The sequence below is a fragment of the Lonchura striata genome, chromosome 36 (genome assembly GCF_050655825.1).
Source record: "Lonchura striata isolate lonStrDom1 chromosome 36, ASM5065582v1, whole genome shotgun sequence".
Classification (NCBI taxonomy): Eukaryota; Metazoa; Chordata; class Aves; order Passeriformes; family Estrildidae; genus Lonchura; species Lonchura striata.
This window is the reverse complement of record NC_140738.1, coordinates 10,902,076-10,924,189: the sequence shown is the minus strand read 5'-3', so window position 1 is coordinate 10,924,189 and position 22,114 is coordinate 10,902,076. Positions and strand designations below refer to the sequence as shown.

General features: G+C 53.1%; 2 protein-coding genes across 2 annotated transcripts; one reads left to right on the top strand and one right to left on the bottom strand.

The window, feature by feature from the left end:
• Window positions 1–251: 251 nt before the first annotated feature.
• On the bottom strand, window positions 252–21,973 carry LOC146764151 (uncharacterized). Its single transcript, XM_085565464.1, has 3 exons — window positions 21,939–21,973; window positions 18,894–19,948; window positions 252–1,629 (listed from the first exon to the last, which is right to left on the bottom strand). Exons 1-3 carry the CDS (start codon window positions 21,971–21,973, stop codon window positions 947–949), a joined length of 1,773 nt encoding a protein of 590 aa, XP_085421590.1. The 3' UTR covers window positions 252–946.
• On the top strand, window positions 16,436–17,692 carry LOC146764152 (uncharacterized). The gene has a single exon (XM_085565414.1). It carries the CDS (start codon window positions 16,436–16,438, stop codon window positions 17,381–17,383), a length of 948 nt encoding a protein of 315 aa, XP_085421540.1. The 3' UTR covers window positions 17,384–17,692.
• Window positions 21,974–22,114: the final 141 nt, after the last annotated feature.

Below are 22,114 nucleotides of genomic sequence, written 5' to 3'. Positions count from 1 at the left end.
CCTGCCCCCTGCTCCCAGTGTTCCCAGTAAAGCTTCCCAGTTAAACCCAGCCCAGTTCATGGGGGCACTGGGGAGGGACTTGGGGGGACCCCACGGCGGGGCCGGCCCTGGGCAGGGAGGGCGGGTCCAGGTGGGGAACACTGCCTGCTGCGGGTCTGCCCGGCAACTGGTGAGTCATCAGCCCCGCTCGCTCTCATTGGCTGACTCTTCTCCACCGCGTTCTCTCATTGGCTGAGGAGAGGCCCGGCAGTGCAGAGAAGGAACGGGAGAGATCCCGCCCCGAGCACCGGCACGGGGACAACAGACCCAGCCTGGGCACAGGGAGGGAATTTATTACCAACCAAACCACGGCAGCACCAGGAGAAGGGAAAGAAATCCCTCCAGCACCTTCCCCCACCCAACGGGGATCACCCACAACAGGGTTACCCACCATGGAGAGACGGGGACATCCCAGTTTAGACCAAAGCCAATTTTATTGAGTGTACCAGGTGTTTATACAGGGATTTACTTGTATGGTGCTTATAGAGGGCTCTGTTTTTGGTAACAATTTCCCATTGGTTACACATTCTTCATGACATCACATCACCTGGTAACATTACCTTATCAAAAAGTCTCATACCATATTGCCTGGTCAGTCTTCTTGCCAAGGGAGACTTAAAACTGTGTCTGTGTCTCCCACAGTTTCTGCTCAGTCAGGCCTCAGATATCGGGCCCCTTTATCAGCTCCATTGCTTTACTCTCTGTTTTATTCCCCATACGGGGGCACCAGGGCTCTGCCCAACGGGGGTCACTGGGGATCATCCAGCCCGGATCCTCCCATGGGGGATGGAGCTGCAGCAGCGCACCAAGCTCTTCCCTCACTCTCTTCCCTCACTCCAAGCTCTTCCCTCACTCTCTTCCCTCACTCCAAGCTCTTCCCTCACTCATGGCACTCACAGGGCTTCCCTCAGTGGTGCCTCCGTTGGTGCTGGGTCAAGTCTGAGCTCCTGGAGAAGCTCTTCCCACACTTCCCACATTCGTAGGGCCTCTCCCCGGTGTGGATGCGCCGGTGCATGGTGAGGCTGGAGTTGTGCTTGAAGCCCTTCCCGCAGTCGGGGCAGCGGTAGGGCCTCTCCTCTGTGTGAATCCGCTCATGTAGGAGGAGATTGGAGCTGGTCCGAAACCTCTTCCCACACTGGGGACACTTGTAGGGCCTCTCCCCAGTGTGGATGCGCTGGTGTGCTTTCAGTTGGGATCTCCACCCAAAGCTCTTCCCACATTCCAAGCACTCATAGGGCCGTTCCCCAGTGTGGATCACCTGGTGTTCGAACAGGCTAGACCTCTGTATGAAGCTCTTCCCACACTTCCCACACTCGTAGGGCCTCTCCCCAGTGTGGATGCGCCGGTGCACCGTGAGGTCAGAGCCTTGCTTGAAGCCCTTCCCGCAGTCGGGGCAGCGGAAGGGCCTCTCCCCTGTGTGACTCCGCTCGTGTCTGAGGAGATTGGAGCTGCTCTGAAACCTCTTCCCACACTCCCCACACTCGTAGGGCCGTTCCCCAGTGTGGATCCTCTGGTGCCGGATGAGGCTGGAGCTCCAGCTGAAACCCTTCCCACATTCCAAGCACTTGTGGGGCTTCTCCCTGCCATGAGGCTTCTTCACCAGCTCCAAGCTCTGCCTGGATCTCCGCCCGCCTTCCTGGCTCAGGGGAGCTCTTTCCTCCCCGCAGCTCCCTGGGCTGGATTTGCAGCTCCTCCTCCTGCAGCATCTCCGGGGCTTTTCCTCCTCCTCCATTCAGCCACACCCTGGAAATGATAAATCCGGGTTAGAGGGAAAAACAAGAGAAGAGCTGCTTGGACTGGAGGTTCCGCCTTGCCCAAGTCCATCCCTGGAAGTCATTGGGAATCTTGTATCTGTAAGAACCTCCAAAACACCAAGATTCAGCCCAAAAGTCCCACAAACTTCAAGACACAAATCAAAAACTCCCTGAACATCACAAGTCAGCAAAAACCTCCTCTACAAGATAAAGATTCAGTTCCCACATAAAACCAAAGCACCAACATTTAGCCCAAGAAAGCTCAGAAACACCAAGATTCACCCCGTGAAAATTGTGGATCCCCCTCCACAGTCACCTGCTGCATGTGGGGGGAGCAGCACTCCTGGGGCTGGGGGGAGGCTGCAGACACAGGGAGGGGTGGAACCTTCTGTTGCTTCCTCTTTCTGCTCCTCCTCCTCCTGTGTCTCTACTCTTCCTCACACTCCTCTTCCTCCTCCTATTCCTCCTTCTCCTGCACAATCCCACCCTCTTCTGCCACCTGCATCGTTTGACCATTCTGTTCCTCAAGCCTGCTTCTCCTTCCCTTCTCCTCCTGGCCCCAGGCCCAGCACCCACTGCCGGCTCCCTCTTCCCCCCACACCCACAGCATCCCAGCGCAGGGGCAGGGATGGAGCTGGGGCAGGTCGGGCTGGGGCAGCGCTGGGCTCTCGGCCGCTCCCGCCCGCACTCGGTCCCCACTGCAGCCGCTCCCGCCAGGACAGCGCGGGGGGGCCCGGCCTTGGCGCTGCCCCACTCCCACCTCCCCAAATTCCCCTCACGGGGGCCATGGGGCCGAGGGGGGGGCGCAGGTGGGTCCAGGTGGGGAAAGCTGAGATAACTTTAAGAGTGGGTCCCCAAGAAGAATTGGAATTTGTGGCAGACACAGGGGCAAAAAGAACCTTTATGTTAAATATTCCAAAAGGTTATAGTGTAAGCCAAGATACTGTAAAAGTAACAGGACCAAAAGGAGAGAGTTTCACAGTACCCATTATTAAAAATATGGCAATAGAGGGAGAAACTAGATTTTGGATGAGGGATGTTTTCTTGGTCCCAGGGGCAGGTAGCAATTTATTGGGACGAGATTTACAAGTTAAATTAGGAATAGGGGTTGATCCAAAAGATGGGAAGATGACAGCTAGACTTTTAAAACTAGGCCAGGAGGATGGAAGAAGAATTAACAAGGAAGTTTGGGCTGGGGAGGGAAATAGGGGAAGATTAAATATTGACCCCATAAAGATTACAATTGAGGAAAAAAAAATTGTCCCATACGTGTACGGCAGTATCCTGTATCTTTAGAAGGACGGGAATGTTTAAAGCCAGTAATAGAAGGACTAATAAAGGATGGGACATTAGAACCTTGTATGTCTCCCCATAATACCCCAATACTCCCAGTAAAGAAGCCTGATGGGAGCTATAGACTGGTACAAGCCTTAAGGGAGGTTAACAAAAGAACTCAGACCCGCTATCCAGTGGTACCAAATCCTTATACTCTTTTCAGTAAAAGTTCCTCCCCAGCATCAGTGGTTTAGTGTAGTGGACCTTAAAGATGCCTTTTGGGCTTGCCCATTAGCCCAGGAGAGCAAGTTATCTTTGCTTTTGAATGGAAGGACCCACTAACTGGGAGAAAACAGAAATTAAGATGGACAAAACTACCACAGGGGTTTACAGAATCCTCAAACTTATTTGGACAAGCTTTAGAAACAATACTACAAACTTTCCCCACTCCCCCTGGAATACAAGTTATCTAATGCATTGATGATCTTTTACTTTCTGGGAAAGCTGAAGCTGAAGTTAGAGAGGCTACTATAAAGCTTTTGAATTTTCTTGGGGAAAAAGGATTAAAGGTATCAAAAGGGAAGCTGCAATTTGTAGAATAAGAGGTAAAATATCTTGGACACTTGATTAGGAAGGGTAGTTGAAAGCTCAACCCAGAATGAAACACAGGGATTCTATCCCTTCCCCCTCCCCCTTCAAAGGGGGAAATCAGAAAGCTACTCAGATTATTTGGATATTATAAATTGTGGATTGAAGGATATACACAGGCAGTAAAATTTTTGAATAAAAAAATTGACAGAGGGAAATGATATAAAATGGACCAAAAAGGATAATGAAAAACTGAAGAGAGCCTGACAGAGGAATGGTTGAACGACAAGGGACATGACACTGTAAAATTAATCCAAATAGGGAGGGCTACGTGACTGCTGCAAAGCTCGCATGGCCCTGAAGAGTAGATGGTGTGCAGAAAGCAGGATATTGAAACTGCTTGGTATGTAGAAGTAGATAGAGAAGAACAAAGGGGTACTAAGCTGTTCTAACTGCAAGGCCAGCTGGACAGGCATGTATCGATCATAAAGATAGTTTTAAGATAATAGTACAAGTCACATAGCAACCAATCATGAGCTCGGCTTTTGCAATATGTATGAGCTAATTAACGAACATATATAAACTATGTAATCTGTTACAATAAACTGAGACTTGATGATCATGATATCATGAGTCTTGTCTCCCGCGGCATTCCCTCTAACAAAAAACTAAGAAAAATGAAGTTAAAACTAGCCCCAATATCAACTTTAAGCTTACCTGCACTAGCAAAACCCTTTCATCTGTATGTAAATGAAGAAAAGGGGGTAGCTCATAGGGTTTTGTTTCCAGAGTGGGGAGGAGTAAAGAGACCCGTGGCTTATTTATCAAAGATGTGGGATCCAGAAAATCAAGGCTGGCCAGTGTGTATTCAAGCTATAGCAGCTTCTGCAATCCTGGTAGAGGAAAGTCGTAAACTGACTTTTGGAGGTAAATTAATTGTGTACTAAATTTCTTCCAATTTGCATTGTGATTTTTATCTTGAAATACATAATTTACTGTACTCTAGGATTGAAAAACTAGTTTACAGCTGTGACATAGCAAAACCTGCTATTAATTTGAGTCAATGCAGGCTGTTCAATCAACTGTTCTCAGTGTGTAAAGTTAAACTAAAGGTAACACCAGCTGCTTGGTAGGTCAATGAGAAACATTTTTCCTTCCAACCAGTCCTTTTTCAAGTACCCAAATGTATTTTGCTTTCTTAGTTTTTTTGTTTTGTTTGTTTGCTAGTTTTTCTGGAAGTGCTAACTACTTGCAGTGCATCTAGAACAGCAATTCAAGTTGTGCATACAAAACACTTGTAAAAAAATAGGGCTCATTTTTTCCCACAATGGGAGGTGGCTACATATAGAAAAAGGAAACCTACAAAGCTAGATGAAGAAAAATTTCAGTATCTTCTACTGTAAACTGTTAATTTGTTACTTTCAGCATCACAGTGGGTGTGTGACACACACATAGGAAAAAGATGGTGAGGGAGATCTCTGTTTACTACAGTTTCCTATTTCTTGAATGAGTTAGAGAGCTATGAAGCAATTGTGACTCCTTGTGTGGATTACCCAGGCCTGCAGGGAGGGCTTGGCCATGGTTCCCTCTGTGCTGCAGGCAGCCCTGCAGCGTGGCAGCAGTGGCTTGCCTCTGGTGAGTTTGCAGGCAGGGTGCTCCAGCACTGCAGTGCTCAGGGGCAGTTTCCTACTTTGACATCAAAGCTTAAATTCAGGAGTGCCTCTTCCCATCCAGTTATTTTTTGTACCATAGAAACCTCTTCAGAGAGTGTTTCCTGGCAGTCAAAAAGAGAGTATTGCAGAGATAAATTCCTTACTTGCTGTCTCCCCCACTGTATCCACATTTTGTCTATTCCCTCTTCAAATTATAGATTGGTAAAACCCATGCTCTGTGTCCTCAGATGCCCTTCCCAAATCAAACCTTGGCTTCTTTGCAAATTATATTGCATGAACAAGGATTGCCTTAAATTTTTTAGTGCAGGCAAGGTCACTTTGGAAGTAAGTTGTGGTTTACCTTGTTCCTACAACCCTTTCAAGCTTGTGAATGGAAAATTGTGACAGCAAAATAAGTCTTTAGTTTTAGCACTGTCAGCTGTGGGTAGCTGGTAGCCCTTGGTGGAGGGTGCTGTGAATTACAGGCCTGCAGAACACACATAACAAAAGTAATTTAATTTGTAAGGAAGTTGAAAAAGGGGGGAGAGGTGATTGGCAGACTCACCTCTCCAGGATGTAGGATTAATGTTAGAAAGTGGACTGATATTGGAATGTGGATGTTGAAATGTGAAGAGAGAAAAAGAGAGCGAAAGAGAGAGAAAGGGAGAAAGAAAAAGAAACAGAGAGGGAGAGCGAAATACACCCCAAAGTCCCCATACCGTCGCTATTTGTAAATTCTCCCCCATTCCTGCTAGACAGAGTGACAACAAGGGGAGGGGAGTGACAAGGACAGTCAAAACCAAAGCTGTGAAAAACAGGGAGAGCGGGACCACCAATACAGATAAGATCAAAGCAGAGGTCGCTGACTCTCACAATGTGGTTTATTTTTTTAAACAAGACTTCTTTTCTTTCCTTCTGATTTTTGTTGTTAAGAAGAGAAGGCTTTTGTTCTGAAGAATGGGTCTGTAAGACTAAAACAGATGTTGCCTAAAAAGCAAAAAACCAAGAGATGTGATACATCTCCTGTTAAATTTGGCCTAGTCTTTTTTTATTTAACTACTTATAGCTCACAAGAAGAAGAATTGGCCTCTGCAGCAATTAACACAGCTGGATACAAGAAGAAGAAGCAGATATAGAAAAAGATTGTAGTTAAACCCAGAAAGTTTTGAAGAAAACTAATGGTAAAAGTTAATGCAGTATTGTTTTTCTTTTAACACTGTGCTATTAAGAATTCCTTTCCAGGTACTTCTAAAGCAGCAATCCCAACCATGGAAAAGAGGGTGAATTCATGCCAGCAAAATAAAAGAATTTGTGAAGAAACGTGAGGAATGGACTATCACATCTAAACTGCGTGATACCAAATTGACTTTCAACCAGGACTGGGTGGTAATGGTTTGGGAAGACCAAAATGACCCAAGGCAGGTACAAAGAACAACACCTAACTGAGAAATAAGGCAAAGCTTGCATCACTGGTTCTAAGCCCTGCCTGAATAAGCCCTGAGATGTCTCCGACACCTCCTTGGCAGAGGAACACTGCCACTTCAAACAGGAGGATCCGGAGTGTTTGAGTCAAAGAGTTCTTATAGTCTGGCCTTAGCCTGTGACTTGTACAGGGAAGAAGGGAAATTACCATTAATACTATGCTGTATACGTTATTTGATTCATCCCCATATTGGACATGACAGGCTGTGTTATAAGTGAATGTTTAAATTATGAGAATAATTGGCATTGTAGTTCACAAAATCTATGTTCTCGTTGCAAGAAGTATTGGTACTGAATCAATCCCCTATACAGAAAGAACTCAAAAACTGAAGTAATAAATTGGTTTTGTAGATGGGAATTATCAGTGCCTGTGGACTGAGAGATACCTGAGGAATGGTGGAAAACCACAGTTAAAAGGTGTCAAAAACAATTTGCCTGGAAATGAGTAAAAAAGGAGTGACAAGGGAAACAGAGGGCAAGCCTGGGTTGAGCACTGTACTCACCAGCGAGATCACACGTACCTGCTGTGGGCAGCAACCCCACAGGCAGGGGAGGTGGGGGTATAAGCCATGCCAGACCTCTGTCATTCCTGTTTCTGTCTCTCATTTGTTGTCTTTTCCCTTCTGAGATAGCAGCAAGATCAGATCGTGTCACAAATGCTACAGAAAGTGTTACATGAAAAGAAACCAAAGTTCCTTTTTGTTACACACCCCCATGTCAACAGCCACTGTTATAACCCATCCAAATTAAGTACCTGCAGGAAAAAGGGGGAAAATTATCACATTACAAAGAACTTAGGGAAAAGTAGTAATACTTGGGGCATGGAATGTCCAAAAGGAGAGAGATGGATTTGTTTTACATTTGATCTTTGAAATATAGTCCAAGATTCGGTAAAGAGACAATTAGTAAACAAAAGGTAAAACAAGCACAGCAGTCTAGCTCTGTATTAACCCCAAATTATATCCTGAATCATATTAAATGACTCCAAGCAGTTATAGAGAAGATAATAAACAAAGCTGCTCAGGCATTGGAATTAATATTGAGTCTGCAAAGCCAAACATCACCTGCAGTGCATTAAAATAGGTTGGCTTTATGCTATTTATTGGCTAAAGAATGGGGTGTACAGATTGTTGAAAATAGATGGCAATGAGGATGTCATCCTGGAAAAAAAAAAGGATATCAGAAAAAAATTATGACCCAGGTATCAGTCCAAAAATGGGAAAATAATGTTAAAAACTAGCAGGTGAGGTAATGTATTGAGAATGGGATGCTGGAAGAAATTAGGATTCTTCCTTTTATGTGTTACAAGTGTTTTGGCATTTCTTCTTTGTTTAATCCCATGTTTTATTTGATTACCAACAGAGTCCAAAGAATGCAAGAGGATAAGAAATATTGCTCAAACCAAATGAATTATAATGATTAAGAGGTGGGATTGTGAAAAATGCATATTTAAGATTGGCTTTTCGCAAATGTTACAATGAATAATATATATGTAATGTTAGAAAGTTATGCTGTATTAATTCCTGTACGTATTAAGTGTAGTTTTAGGTTACAACATAATGTTAAAATAGAGATCATGTATATGGGGGGAGTTCTTTTTAGGAATGAGATGCTCCCTTCCAAGAACACCTAAATCTTCCAAAGGAGAGGAATTTATGGCTTCTTATCAGAAGAAGATAATTTCTTCAGGCCTTGCTCAGACTTGAAGACACCAGGGGATTAAAGGAAACAGTTGACATAAAACAGACAGAGTTTCTTGTTTAGAATAGAATGTATGCATAACCATGAAGGATGTATGAATATGCAACAAGTGTATTAGTTTAAGGGTGATTCCTTTGTTCACAAGTCATGCTTTTCTTGGGACGTCTGTAATTCTTTGCTTTTTATTGTCTTGTAATTGTCCTAACTCCAAAATGTATTACTCTAATTGTATTATTATTTTTATAACCATTTTATTATTATGATACTTATAAAATTTTAAAAACAAAATTATTGAAATTTTTCAAAATTTATAAAACTAGATGAGATTTAAAAGTGACCCTTTAACTCATAAACAATAAATAGATGATTTGAAGGGGAAAAAAAAAAGCAGCAGGTTGTGGGGGGGGGGCACAAGTGAGGCTGCTGAAGGCTGCTGTGGAAGAGAAACTGCATTCCAGGCACCCAGAAGGAACTTCAGAAATGCAAATTAACACTGCTGGGGCAAAGTGGGGACAATGTACCTGGCTCTTCTTGCCTGGGGCAGGAATTGGCTGATTCCCTCTGCCCCTCACCCCAAGCTCTGCCTGCTTGCACAGATGGAATCTGCACAGCTGAAGGCAGAGCCCATGCTGAGGATCTCTGACTCTGCAACAGAAATGGCTGAAGCTGCAAAGGGAAACAGCAAATGGAGAATGTTGGGAAAACTGCACTAAAATAAGGGGGGGATCTTCCCTCTGCCCACTCCAACATCTGCTGTCACTGTCTGTGCTGTACAGGGTGTATCACAGCACTGGGCTTTTGCTATAACAAGTTCAGGAGTAAGAAAAAAAATGGTCAATTGATGCAGCCCCAGATTGAGGGAGCACCCAAACGTGGGGAAAAGATGAAGGGCCAGCAGAACATATCCTACAACACCATGGACCAGGCCCTGGGAACCAAAATGATGTTGTGAAAAATGCATGTTATATGGCTCTACGCAGATAGTTACTATATGTATTATGTTACACAGATAACTTGTGCTATATTAACATTTTATTAGTATGGTAAACGTAGCTTTGTAGATAAAATGAAGCTTTAGTAGTTAAAAGAGAAAATATGCATGGGGGGGGGGGGGGGGGTTAGGAAATGAGAACACCTAAATTCGCTCTAGGAACACCTAAATTCTCCAGACAAGAGGAATTTATGGTTTTCTTACTAGAAGAAGCTAATTTCTTCAGGCCATGCTCAGACTGGAGGATGCCACAGGGATTAAAAAAAACAGCTGACATACAACAGACAGAGTTTCTTGTTTGAAATAGAATGTATGCATAACCATGAAGGATATATGAATATGCAACAGTGTATTTTTTTAGGGGTGATTCCTTTATTCACAAGGTATGCTTGTTGTGGCTTAAGTGCCCAAGAGAGCATCCAGACATCTGTAAGTCTTTGTTTTTATTGTCTTGCAATTGTCCTAACGCTAAATTTTAATTAGTCTAATTGTATTCCTACTTTTATAACCATTTTACTAGTATTAAACTTCTAACATTTAAAAAACCAAGTGATTGGCATTTTTCACAAATTCCTATCAGGAGACAGAGAAACAATTTATCATTTCAATGGCATCATTAGATTACAAGCTGTCCTCAGAATAAGAAACAACCAGACAGCTCCAGCTCCTGACCTTCCTGCCGACCAAGCCACTGAAATGAGGAACACAACATTTCACATGGGGATGGGATCAGATTATCTGTGTGCAGAAAAAACAGGAGTTTGTGGAAAACTCAGTGACTCAAACTGATGTTGGCAAAGAGATGACAAGAGAAAACTGCTAAAAAAGCTAACAAAGCAAATAGGAGAGCACTTTATGAATTGGTCCAAATATGGAAAGGATGGAAATGGGATACGGTTCCCCGGCTCCCCAGCAAACCAGGGGTCAAACGAATGTGGCTTCTCCTCTTCTGTGCTGCAGCAACTCTCATCTTTTTACCATGCTCCACACCTTGGCAGTGCAGCTCATCCAGCAGCTGAGCCAGGGCATGCAGGTGGCAGCCAGGCCTCCTGATCCACAAACGGCTACAAAAGGACAGGGAATGAGGACACCGAGAATAATCCCAAAACCAAAGAGGACCCGAGAAGAACAAAACAGACTCAAGGAGTGAATCTGCCTGGAGATAGGGCCGGGCACTTGTAGATAAGGGGAGAAACCATCAGTTCCAATAAATGTTCCAAATCGACCCAGACAGCTGCTCAAAGTCCCGCTACATTCCCGAACTTCGAGGAGAAGAACAAAGACTTAACAGAGCCATGAATATCGGCTGTTCTACAAAAGGAGGGTGCACATTAACGAGGACAGGCTCCAGGCGCATCGGGAAGTCGGAACCTTCCAAGGAACTCAGCCGGTGGGCAAAGGCAGAGGGAGATGCGGCCGGGAAAATGAGGATAAAAAGGAGGCTGCGGGCTACAGCCACGGCAGAGAGCGCACGGCAAATGCCCCACGGCCTCTGCCCCTGCTCGGCAATAAAGTCACTTTGACAGGACTCCTCGCTCTCCCCCGGGCACACGAACCTCCGGCGACGGGAATTTCCCCGCCCGCTCCCGGCCGCGGGGCAGCCCCTCTGTCCTACCCACAGCAGCCGGGCCGAGCCAGCGCTGCTCCGGCAGCGGCTCCTGCCCGGCCCCGGCGGGAAGGAGACCGCGGGCAGCCGCTCCCGCAGCGCCCTCAGCCCGGGGCCGGCACGGGCCGGACACGGCACCGGCGAGCCGCCGGAGCCCCCTGCCGCCCCCTCCGCCCGCAGCCAGCCCCGAGCCCCCGCAGAGCCCAGCGCGGCTCCCACCTGCGCCGGGGCCGCCTCCGAGCTCCGCCGCCGCCGCCTCACCGCGCTCCGGCCGCTGCCGCCGCTGCCGGGCCCGCGCAGCCGCTCGGCCAATGGCGGCGCTGCGCGGCCACGGCCGCCCTCAGCCCGCCGCCGGGGCCGCGCCGCGCCCCGCTCCCACCAATCAGCGCGCCGCAACCGCGACTGACGGCACCGGCGGCCAATGGCAGCGAGCTCGGGGCGGGCTCTGCGCACGGCCCCGCCTCGCCCCGCGCTCTCGGCGCCCCCGGGCTGCGTGAGGGGAAAGCCGGAGATGAGGAACAGCCCCGGCACGGGCCCGGGCCGAGCCGGGATTGAGCTGCCCACACAAATAAACTTCTCCGCGCCTCCCGCCACGGCTTTCCCGGCCCTGCGCCTCCCGTGCCTCCGCCTCTGCGGGAAGCCCAGGAGCCTCACTTCTCCTGCCCCTCGTTAGCGCATCAGTGCTTCGCTTTGATTTCCCCCAAAAAGGGAAACCTGCCCGAAGCCCTGTGGGTGGGTGGGGCAGGGGAGAGATTTCTGGCGGAAAACTCCAAAGACTCGGAGCAGGAGAAGGAGAAGTCAGTGCAGAGCCTTAAATGCAGCTTTCCCCACGCCTCCCTGCTCCCAGCTGCACCTCCTCCCCCGGCAGGGCAGGAGACAGGGAATGGGGCCATGCTCAGCTCATCCCCCGGGGCTTCTCCCTCTGCTCAGGGACAGGAGTCGTTCCCTGCTGCACCCTGCGCTCTCTCCCGGCCGAGACTTCTCCAGGAACTTCTCGGAGCGGAGTCCATCCCCTGGGCACAGCCCCCTCCGAGTGCTGCAGCGTGGGTCACTGTGCCACGGGCTCAGTCCTGCCAGGACAGGCTGCTCCAGCGGGGCCCCTCTGCCCGCGGGCTCACAGCCTCCTCTCAGGCATCGCCGAGCTCCAGCCCGGCTCCTCCAGGGGCTGCAGGGGATCTCTGCATCCCCCTGGACCTGCAGGGGATCTCTGCATCCCCCTGGACCTGCAGGGGATCTCTGCATCCCCATGGACCTGCATGGGGATCTCTGCATCCCCATGGACCTGCAGGGGATCTCTGCATCCCCATGGACCCGCAGGGGGATTGTGGCAGTCCAGGGCGTCGCTTTGGCTGCCCTGAAGTCCTGGGTCCCTGGCAGGGGTCAGGAACCCCCCTGTACAGACCCCCCATAGACACTGTCTCTGATCTCTGTCCATGGAAGAGTTTTCAATCTTACAGGATGAATTACAAGCTCTGAGTGTTTGATATAAGTAATAACAAAGTGTGGCACGTGTCCAAAAGTAAAATTTTAGGATTGTAGATTAGGGGGCCAAAGGGGACAAGATGGAAGGAATTGGGTGTGTCTTGTCCTTTTTCTTCTTCATGCCCTCCTCGTTTCACTCTAGTGTTGGCATTTTTCTGTTGGTTTAGGCCGGGCACACACTGTCCAACACAGGTGACAGATATTGGCACATTATTGTAAATATAGCACAGGGAGTTTCTGGTATTTAATGTTTGTAACATCCCACTGAGGGCAGAGCCCCACACGCTGCCTTGCAGGACAGAGCTGCGGCAGGGCAGCAGAACATGTTAGAGATAAACAGAATAAACAATCTTGAAACCAGCACAGACCAATTATGGCTTCTTCTTTGGCAACCGGGCTGACAGAAACTTTCTACAATCTCGGAATCATCAATACCACAGATGCAACAGGGGATCTCTGCATCCCCATGGATCTGCAGGAGGATTTCTGCAGCCCTACTGTAATATATGTTATGCAATAATTCGTGCTTACGTAAAGTGTACAGGTAATAAGTTGTGCTTGTATAAAAATATTCTCAAAGTTATAAAAGACCACAAGCTGCAGCCGGGGAAAGATTGCAAAACCACAGATGGCAGCAGAAAGAAAGTCCTAATATACAAATGAAAATTTCCACCAGAACTGGCAGAATTTCACCAAAGAGCTGGGCATTTTGCACAGAACCGCCGGAATCGCACACAAAAATTTGGGAATTTCGCGCAGACCCGCCCGGATGGCGAATCCCGGAGCCGCCCGCAGCGCGCCCCGCACGGCGGGGGCGGGTCCCGCCCCTCGCAGCCCTCACCTGCCGCCCAGGTGAGCTGGTGCGGCTCGGCCGAGGTGTTTTGTGCCACTGCGGGAAGGCGTTCTCGCAGCGCAGCGCGAGCGGCGCCTGAACCCGCACCTGGGCCCGCGGCCTTCACCTGCGCGCAGCGCCGCGAGCGCTTCGGGATGAAACAGCGCTGCCGAGACATGGAACCCACCCCGGGCTGCGGCCCTGCACCCGCAGCACCTGCGAGCGCACCTTCGTGTGGAGGGACGGCTTCGTCAGGCACCGGGGCACCTGTGCGGGGACAGCTGGCACACCTGAGTGACACCTGGGTGACACATGGCACACCTGAGTGATACCTGAGTGACACCTGAGTGACCCCTGAGCAACACCTGAGCAACACCTGGCACACCTGAGTGACACCTGGCACACCTGAGTGACACCTGGGTGACACATGGCACACCTGAGTGACACCTGGGTGACACCTGAGTGACACCTGGCACACCTGACACCTGAGTGATACCTGAGTGACACCTGAGTGACACCTGGCACATCTGAGTGACACCTGAGTGACACCTGGCACACCTGAGTGACACCTGGGTGACACCTGAGTGACACCTGGCACACCTGACACCTGAGTGATACTTGAGTGACACCTGAGTGACACCTGGCACATCTGAGTGACACCTGGGTGACACCTGAGTGACACCTGGCACACCTGACACCTGAGTGATACTTGAGTGACACCTGAGTGACACCTGACACATCTGAGTGACACCTGAGTGACACCTGGCACACCTGAGTGACACCTGGGTGACACATGGCACATCTGAGTGACACCTGAGTGACACTTGAGTGACCCCTGAGCAACACCTGAGTGACACCTGAGTGACACCTGGGTGACACATGGCACACCTGAGTGACACCTGAGTGACCCTTGAGCAACACCTGAGCCACATCTGAGTGACAGCTGAGTGACACCTGGCACACTTGAGTGACACCTGGCACACCTGGACACAGGTACATCACACCTCAGTAACACCTGAGTAACACCTGGGTGACACCTGGGCACAGGTAATGTTACAGCTGGGGATGGATGTCACACCTCAGCACGGGTGATGTCACACCTGGGTGGGTGCAGGGACACAGAGCCACCTGTGCAGGGACACGGTGATGTCATGTGCGCGACATTATCACATCTGGGGGATGAGACACCTGGGGATGGGGGGAACATCACAGCTGGTGAGGTGACATCACACCTGGTGGAGTTGGTGACATCACACCTGGTGCAGTGACATCACACCTGGTGGAGTTGGTGACATCACACCTGGTGGGCTGGAGAGGTGACAGGGGAGGGGACAGGTGGGCACGACGGTGATGTCACGCCCAGATGAGCCTGGAGGTCACACACCTGGATGATGTCACAGCTGGGCAGGAGGGGTGTGTGGACAGGTGATGTCATGGCCAGGTGAGCTGGTGATGTCACACCTGGGTGGGGGTGAGGTCATAACCAGGTGACACCACACCTGAGTGGAGAGGTGATGTCACACCTGGGTAGGTGGGTGATGTCATAACCAGGTGACATCACACCTGGATAACCAGGTCCCACCCACACCTGGGCACCTGGACCCCGCCCAGACACACCTGGATCACCCCAGGACACCGGGATCCCCCCAGAAAACACCTGGAGCTATGGAGGAACACCTGGAACTGCCCCCAGGATACCTGAGACCCCTCCCAGGCACACCTGGATGCCTCCTGAACACAGCAGAAACCCCCAGGCACACCTGGATCCCCCTGAATAACACCTGGGACACCCCCAAAACCACCTGGAAATGCCTCAGGGACACCTGGATCACCCCTGGGACATCTGAACCTCCCTCAAGGACACCTGGATCCCCCCAAAAACCACCTGGACCCACCCAAAACCCACTTGGACCCACCCAGGAACAACAGGGACCCCCCAAACTCATTTGGACCCCCCCCAAAGCCCACCTAGAACCCCCCAAAATCCCACCTGGCCCCTCCCCCGTGACATCACAGGTGTGGTCCTGCTCCCCTACTCCCGTGGGTTTGAATTTTTGGGTCGATTTCTGGCGATTCTTGGTTTCCATTGATAAAACTATCTACTCAGGGGCGGGGCCAAGGCTGATTGGGGCGGGGCCTCAGGAGGGGCGGGGCCAGAAGGCGGAGCTGGGAATGGGGAGGGGCGGGGCCTGAGGGGGCGGGGCGCTCGGTGGGCGTGTCCAGCAGCGAGGGGCGGGGCTAAAACACGGGGCGGGGCCCAAGGGGGCGGGGTCAGTGTCTGGGGGTTCGTCCTGCCCCCACCCACCCCCCCAAATTCCCCCAGACCCTCCCTCACCGCCCCTCCCTCACCCATGGGACACACACCAAAACCTCCCCAGCCCCTCCCCCCTCGGTCCCCCGGAGCTGTTTTCACCTGGGAACCCCCAAATCTTTGGGAATTCTCACCTGGGACACCCTAAAGCTCACCTGCACGCCTCCAAAATCTCCTCAGGACCCTGCAAACCTCACCTGGGACCCCCAAACCCTCACCTAGGACTTCCCCAAAATCTCCTCAGGACTCCCCAAAAGCAGCCAAAGGTGGGGCGGGGCCGGGGCGATGATGTCACCTCTTCCTGTTTCCCCTCCCCAGCCATGTTCCCGCGTGTCCCCAAGTGTCCCCGGCCGTGTCCCCTCCCCGGAGTGTCCCCAGCGGCCATGGAGCCCCACGAGGTGCGACAATCCCGGCTTGGGGGCGGGAGGGGACTGGGGGCACACGGGTGGCAGAGGGACAGAGGCGTGGCAGGAGGGGACAGGAGGGACACGGGGGGGGGCAGAGGGGTGGAGGGGACTGAAGGTGGCAGGAGGGAACAGGGAGGGACAGTGGGGGATGAGGGGGTGGCAAAGGGACAGAGGGGACAGCAGAGCCCTCCAGGGAGGGGACAATGGAACTCTGGGAGGGCACAGGGGCCACTGTAGAAGGCCACAAGTGCCACCAGGTCCCTGACACCTCCCTTGTCCCCTCCCAAGCTGTCCCCCCACCAGCTGCTGGAGGCGATGGTGGCCGTGGTGGCCACACTGGGCAAGCTGGTGGCCACCCTGAGAGAACTGACAGCCACCGTGGCCAGGCCGCACAGGGACGTGCTGCTGGCCGTGTCCCCAGAGTTCCTGCGCGTGGCTGTGGGGACCTTGATCTTTCACCTCCAGGACGCCCTGCGCCACTACCCTGTCCCCTACCTGGACCACCACCCTGTCCCCTCCCTGGGCTGGACCCTGGCCAACCTCGGGGACACCCCAGGGACCACCTGGGCCGATGTGAGAGCCCTGGCCAGTGCCTGGCAGTGTGTCCTGGATAGGCTCATGGACAGCTGGGCCCGGCTGGCCAAGGGGGCCACCAAGCTCCGCGACGCCTGCAGGGATGCGGCCACCAGGAGGGGACAGCGGCTGGAGCTGCACCTGGGGCTGCTGGGGGACTTGGTGGCCGCGTGTGACGAAGCCACCGCGTTCCCCCGGGAGCTGCAGCGCCGGCTCGGGGACATCGAGGCTGCCCTGGAGGGGACAATGGAGGTGTCCCCTGATTTCCGTGTGGCCTTGGTGGCCACAGTGGCCGAGGCTGAGCAGCTGTGGGAGGCCAGTGCCCGCCTGGCCACGCGTCACCTGCTGGGGACACTTGGGGACATCAACACCCTCTTCTTCTGTCCCACTCCTGGCCACGGTGGCCGCGTGGTGGCCGAGCAGTGCCAAAGAGCCATGGAGGACATCCCGAGGCTGCTGTGCACAGAGCAACATCACCACTGGGCTGTCATCAGGCCGGTGTCACCTCTGCAGAGACTCGGGGACATCCTGATGGCACTTTGGGAGCACTTGGGGACACTTTGGGAAGGCGTGTGGCGACGCTGGTGGGGGCAGGGGGGTGAACGAGCCTCCCCTCAGTGCCCTGCAGGAGACCCGGCTGGGATTTGGGGGCCGGGGGGTCCCCAGGCAGCCCCCGCTGCTGAGCACTGACCCTGCCCAGGGGGTTGCCAGGACCCCCCAAAAACCGCACCCGCACCCCCTTCAGTGCCCCCAAACCCCGTCGAGCCCTGACCCCCCCTCACCGGGCACTGGGACGAGTGGAAACCCTCCCTCAGTTTTCTGGTGGTCGAGATGACTCCGAGATTGTGAACAGTCCTTTTCTCCCAGCCCACGCGGGCAGAGAAGGAGTCGAGATGTGGAGCTTTGCTTCTCAGGGCCGTTTATTTTCCCTTGTCTCTAACACGCTTTGTCTGCTCTGCTGAGCTCTGTCTGGCAGCTCGGTCTGTGGCAGCCTCCCTGCCCTCAGGGCGCTGTTTACCTTTTACACTAAAAACTACCTGTACTGTGTTTACATTAACGTGCCAATATCTATCATTTATGTTGGACAGTGAATAGAATAGTGTCATCATCTCAGCAAGACATGGAGGGCAAGAAGAAGGAGCAGAAAGTCAGGACACGCCCAAATCCCTCCATCTTCTTCCCTTAAACCCCATATTGTAAAACCCTAAAATTTTACTTTTCCACCCTGTGTTAATTCACCTACCACGCTACTCAAACCCTTGTATTTTGTAATTCCTCATACAAAGTTGGCAATTTTCTCCAGGGACTAAAACCAAAGCCACTGTTGTTCTTGACACCGTGCCAAGGTCTCTGAGCCCACTGCCAGGGTCTCGAGCCATCCTGGCAGCCAGAGGAATGTCCTGGATTCCGACACCCCCCAATTACCGAGCAGTGGGAGCCCCCCGGGCACTGCCCCCCCCTCACCAAGCACCGGGATAGAGACCGAACCCCCCTTGAACCGTGGGAACCCCCCAGGCACCGGGACAACCCCGGCAGCAAAACCCCCGTGCACCGGGACAGGGACCGGGCCCCCCTCGTGCTCCGACCCCCCCAAGCGCTGGACCCGGACACCCCTTTGTGCCCCCCACCCATCACAGAGGTTTCACCCCCTCCCATTTGACCCCCCAGAGCTGTGGGACCCCCAGAAACAGTGCTGTGACTGGGGGGGACCCCAAGCACTGAGGGGGCTTGGGGGGTTCACCAGCACCAGGGGAGTCCCTTAGGGTTTGGTCTTTCCCCCCCCCCCCGCCCCCCCCATTATCTCCCAGGACCCCCTGTTATCATCAGGGTCTCCCCCAGTTTACTGGGACCCCCCCAATACCTGCTTCCCCTCTTCACCGATCCCCCCAAAAGCACTGGGACCCCCCGAGCCATGAGCCCCCCCAGTGCACCAGGACCCCCCACTCACCTCCCATCCCCCATCCATGGGAACCCACCCAAATCACAGCAGCACAAGGAGAAAAAGCCAACACCTTCCCCACACCCAACAGGGATCACCAGGACCACGGATCATCAGGGCTCTGCCCAACGGGGGTCACTGGGGATCATCCAGGCCTGATCCTCCCATGGGGGATGGAGCTGCAGCAGCACACCAAGCTCTTCCCTCACTCCAAGCTCTTCCCTCACTCTGAGCACTTACAGGGCTTCCCTTAGTGGTGCCTCTGTTGGTGCTGGGTCAAGTTTGAGCTCATGGAGAAGTTCTTCCCACACTTCCCACACTTGTAGGGCCTCTCCCCGGTGTGGATGCGCTGGTGCTCAGTGAGGTGGCAGTTTCGCTTGAAGCCCTTCCCGCAGTCGGGGCAGCGGTAGGGCCTCTCCTCTGTGTGAATCCGCTCATGTAGGAGGACACTGGAGCTGGTCCGAAACCTCTTCCCACACTCCCCACACTCGTAGGGCCTCTCCCCAGTGTGGATGCGCTGGTGTGTTCTAAAGTCTGAGCTCCACCGAAACCTCTCCCCACATTCCAAGCACTCATAGGGCCGTTCCCCAGTGTGGATCACCTGGTGCTCGATCAGGCCAGACCTGTGTCTGAAGCTCTTCCCACACTTCCCACACTCGTAGGGCCTCTCCCCAGTGTGGATGCGCCGGTGCACGGTGAGGCTGAAGTTTCGCTTGAAGCCCTTCCCGCAGTCAGGGCAGCGGTAGGGCCTCTCCTCTGTGTGAATCCGCTCATGTACGAGGAGACTGGAGCTGGTCTGAAACGCCTTCCCACACTCCCCACACTTGTAGGGCCTCTCCCCAGTGTGGATGCCCTGGTGTCTTCTCAGGTGTGACCTCCTCCCAAAGCTCTTCCCACATTCCAAGCACTCATAGGGCCGTTCCCCAGTGTGGATCACCTGGTGCTCAGTCAGGCCAGACCTGTCTTTGAAACCCTTCCCACACTTCCCACACTCGTAGGGCCTCTCCCCAGTGTGGATGCGCCGGTGCACGGTGAGGCTGGAGTTGTGCTTGAAGCCCTTCCCGCAGTCGGGGCAGCGGAAGGGCCTCTCCTCTGTGTGACTCCGCTCATGAAGGAGGAGATGGGAGCTGGTCCGAAACCTCTTCCCACACTCCCCACACTCGTAGGGCCTCTCCCCTGTGTGGATCCTCTGGTGCTCGATCAGGTTGGAGCTCCAGGTGAAACCCTTCCCACATTCCAAGCACTTGTGGGGCTTCTCCCTGCCATGAGGCTTCTTCCACCAGCTCCGAGCTCCGCCTGGATCTCCGCCCGCCTTCCTGGCTCAGGGGGGCTCTTTCCTCCCCGCAGATCCCTGGGCTGGGTTTGCAGCTCCTCCTCCTGCAGCATCTCCGGGGCTTTTCCTCCTCCTCCATCCAGCCATGCCCTGGCAATGACAACTCCTGGTTTGGGGAAAACCAAGGTGGGAGCGCCTTGGAGTAGAGGCTCCTCCTGCCCAAGTCCATTCCTAGAACTCAGCAGGACTCTTGTGTCCATGAAAATCTCCACAATATCAAGGTTCAGCCCAAAACAACTCTCCCAGGAGTTCCCTATCTCTGATCTCTTCAATTTTGGGGTTCCAGAGGTTTACTTTCCTTGGGATGATGGGGGTCCAATGTCTCCAGGGTTTCCCCCTTCTCAGGTGTCCTGCTTAGGGTTGATCCAGGGGCTGTTGGGGCTCCATGGGGTCCCTTTTCCCCTGATGCTCTACTCTGAGATCCCAGGGGTCCCAGGGGTTCCTCCTCTCCAGGCTCCCCCCCTTTCCAGCCAGCCAGGGGTCCCTCAGCTCCAGGATCGCCCCTCTCTGCTCTCCCCACTCTGGGGGTCCCAGGGGTTCCCCTCCTCTGCTCCCCCGGGGGTCCCCAGGACCAATGTCCTCCCCCTGGTGACACTGGGCAAGGGCCACGTGGACTCCCAAAGATCCCCCAAGGGGCTCAGCTTTGGGGTCCTGCAAGATCCAAACCTACACACACAGAGAAAAAAACCTCCCAGGGTTTATTTGGGCCTCCCAGATGACATCTGGGGCTCAATTCCACAATCTGCAAGCTCCCAACACACCCCAATAAAAAACCCTCTCAGGGACCCCCCCGATAGATTTGGGGCGAGCTCCCCCTCCCCTCTCACCTGCAGGATGAGCTGGGGGCGATGGTCCCGGGGCCAAGGGTGCTGCGGCCTCAGGGGGCACTGGAACCTCCTGTTTTTCCTCCTTTTCTTGCTCCTGCTCCTCCTATTCCTGCTCCTTTTCCTCTCTCCCTCCTCCTCCTCCTTCCTAATCCCACCTCCTGCCCAGTTCCTGCCTTCTGTATATTTAGAGTGGAGCACCTTGCTTGTTTTTAGAGCGAGAACAAAGATCCCAGCGGGAACACGGCTTGCTGGCTTTAGTCAGAAGTAGCAGTGCCTAAAGGTCCTGTTTCCTCTGCTGTGCTCCCGTCCTTGTTCCTCCTCAGTGTTCAGGCTGGGCTATGGGGTGTCCCTGTTTGCTGCATTTTCAGAGCTCCTCCTGGAGCCTTTGGGCAATAGGCTGTGCCCTGGGAGGGTTCTTTGTGCTCCTTTGTGACCCAGGAGAACCTTCCGGGCGGTTTCTGCGTGAGCTGCTGCTGTGATGTCACAGGAGCACTGCCACGTCCCCGAGGTGCTCCCGTGGCTGTGGGACACGGAGGCCTCAGTGTCCCGAGTGGCTCTGGGCACTGCTCCGTGCCGGAGGATCCTCCTGCCCGAGGCATTCTCAGCACCAGCCCAGCCCTGACGGGTGTCCTTGTGTGCTTGCAGGGCTGCAGTCTGCAGACGTGTGCAGCGCAGCCAAAATGATCCAGCACGTGGCTGCTGCAGTTTGCACGCTGTACTCTGTGGCTTATTCGGGCTATTTTTTAACCCACTTGGCACGTAAGTCGAGGTTTTCCCTCGGTGCTGTGGCTTTGGGCTTGCTGTGTGCTTTCTGTTCTCCCTCTGGACCCGAGCTGACTTTGTAACCAAATGGCCATGAAGGCTCCATTGCTTTGGGAGAGCTCCTGCCAGCAGCTGCAGCTGAAAAAGGGGGTGTCTGCAGCCAGCGGGGCGCGCACAGCATTTGCAATGAGCCCTGGGGGGTTCTGTTCCCTCCAGCGGGGAGTCTGTGGCAGCAGAGCCGGGAACTCCCTGCCCAGCCAAGAACTGACCCAGCCCAGCATTTTGTGCTGTTCTCTTGCTGTGGGAAGGGACTGTGGCTCCTGGAGGGACGCTGGGAAAGCAAAATGCTCTCTCGGGGTTGCCCTGCTCCGTGGCATTTCCCACCACAGGCAGTTTTTTCCTGACAGCATCTGGTTCATGTTCCCTCTCCCGTTGCAGGGCACCTCATGTGTGGATTCCGAGCAGCTCCTCCTCCGGTGAGTGGGAAAGGAACCTTTGGTGTTTGGAATTGTGCAGCAAGCTGTGAGCTCGGAGTGTGGCAGCCGAGTGCCAGCCTGGGA